The sequence below is a fragment of the Solanum stenotomum genome, unplaced genomic scaffold (assembly GCF_019186545.1).
Source record: "Solanum stenotomum isolate F172 unplaced genomic scaffold, ASM1918654v1 scaffold34725, whole genome shotgun sequence".
Taxonomy (NCBI): domain Eukaryota; kingdom Viridiplantae; phylum Streptophyta; class Magnoliopsida; order Solanales; family Solanaceae; genus Solanum; species Solanum stenotomum.
The window spans coordinates 16,419-18,163 of NW_026033101.1; the positions used below are offsets into that span (position 1 = coordinate 16,419).

The window sequence follows — 1,745 nt, forward strand, 5'->3', positions numbered from 1 at the left end:
TCTCTATACACTCATGAAACCAGGAGGTGTTCATGGCTGAAACGAACACAACCGTAAGAACCATAAACGGTAAAGGGTTAATTGTGTGACATATGGTTGTCTAGGTATACACCAAAGCTTGACGGTTCAAAGATATTGCATCCACCGATTGACCTAGTATATCCGACATATGTTCACTACGGAAAGTCCAAGGGGAAACCTACTTATCCAGATGCAATTAATTTTTGCTTGTAAAGTACACATATTTGTCCGTTTCTTTGTCTTGGAGTCATTCCCCATTCATGCGGGGGATTGTTGGGTTTTTAAAAGGTGTGAATGGAAAATGAAGAGTTGTGACTTTAATGAAGAGTTGCGACTTTTATAAAGAGTTGTGAGTTTGATGAAAAGTTGCGACTTTTATGAAGAGTTGTGACTTTTATAAAAAGTTGCGACTTTTATGAAAATTTGCGACTTTTATGAAATGTTGTGACTTTTATGAAAGGTGGTGACCTTTCCGAAAGATTGTGACTTTTCCAAAGGTTTGTGACCTTTCCGGTAAGGCACAATAAGAACCTTTTCACACTACCCTTTGTTTTCTATAAAATTGAGGGATTTCCTCTCATTTTAAGAGAGAATTTTTTTCTGAACTTCTTCTTCTAGTACTAAATCTAGTATTCTAAGTGTACTTTACTGCCGTTGAGTGGCTCGCTGACACCAGCGTTTTGGGTATCAATACACTGGTGATTGAAATCATTCTATCCTGGGAGGACATATTCCAAATCAAACCTCGGATACTAGAGGGGAATAATTTCCTTAAGGGGACACTGTGCATTCAGTGGGCTTGATCTTCTTTCTGTTTTTCCAAATTCTAGTATGTGTTACAGATTTTAGATTTGTGAATTAATTTATGTTCTTCTGTTCTTCACTGGTTCATTAAACTTTGGTAACTTCGTGTTTCTGCAAAGTTTGTTGAAATCAGTAAGATTCTTTAAACACAGATTGACAACAATTCTTCTTTAAGAAAAAAATATTTCGTATATTTTATCTAATTTGTTTCTGATTCTAGTTTCTCTACTAGTTTTAATTTTCTAGTTGTGAAAATGTTCTTAAACTTTATTGTGTCTTACCAAGTTCTTCAAAGTTTTGTTTTAAGTATCTTAGGAATACAAGACGAACAACAACAAGTAATCGATTGGAAACTGTGATAACAGAGGCAAAAAATTTATAGTTGTTTAACTCACTTTTTTTTTTCCAGCTTTTTCAGATGCCAAGAATAAGAAGACATTGGCGTAATGGATTTGGTTCTTCCTATGTTGCAGCTTATGATGTTGGATTTGATTTTTAGTTTTATAAGCTTGTTGACACCCGATTTTGACCCTTCCCGATAATAATTAATTTCGAGCTTCTCAATTTTCAAACGATTTAGAATAATTAGTTTTATAAAATTCAAATACTTTTCAAAGTCATTTCAAGTGATCTTGGTCGATTTTCATAATTTATAAATAGTAAATATATTTCATATGGTTTTATAGATATAATCGGTATGTCTCATAGATATATTTTATTTTATATACTATATTAAAATTAGTTTAATTTAGATCACGGTTAATTTAGAAAATCAATTGGTTTATAGTGGAATTAATTATTTTATTTTTGTTAAGATGAGAAGCTCATGAATTAATTATATTAATTTATCTTATTCATCTTTAGCCGAATTTGCAAACAAGTTCAATTTGGTCAAATTCGTAATCTCAATTGGCCAATTA

At 32.0% G+C, this 1,745-nt stretch overlaps 1 protein-coding gene across 1 annotated transcript in view; it reads left to right on the plus strand.

The window, feature by feature from the left end:
* LOC125852396 (probable leucine-rich repeat receptor-like protein kinase At1g35710) overlaps window positions 1-1,324 on the plus strand; it is a 7,899-nt gene extending 6,575 nt beyond the window's left edge. Inside the window, exon 2 of the mRNA XM_049532134.1 lies at window positions 1,235-1,324. Within this exon, the coding sequence (XP_049388091.1) occupies window positions 1,235-1,324 (90 nt within the window). The remainder of the gene's footprint in view (window positions 1-1,234) is intronic.
* Window positions 1,325-1,745: the final 421 nt, after the last annotated feature.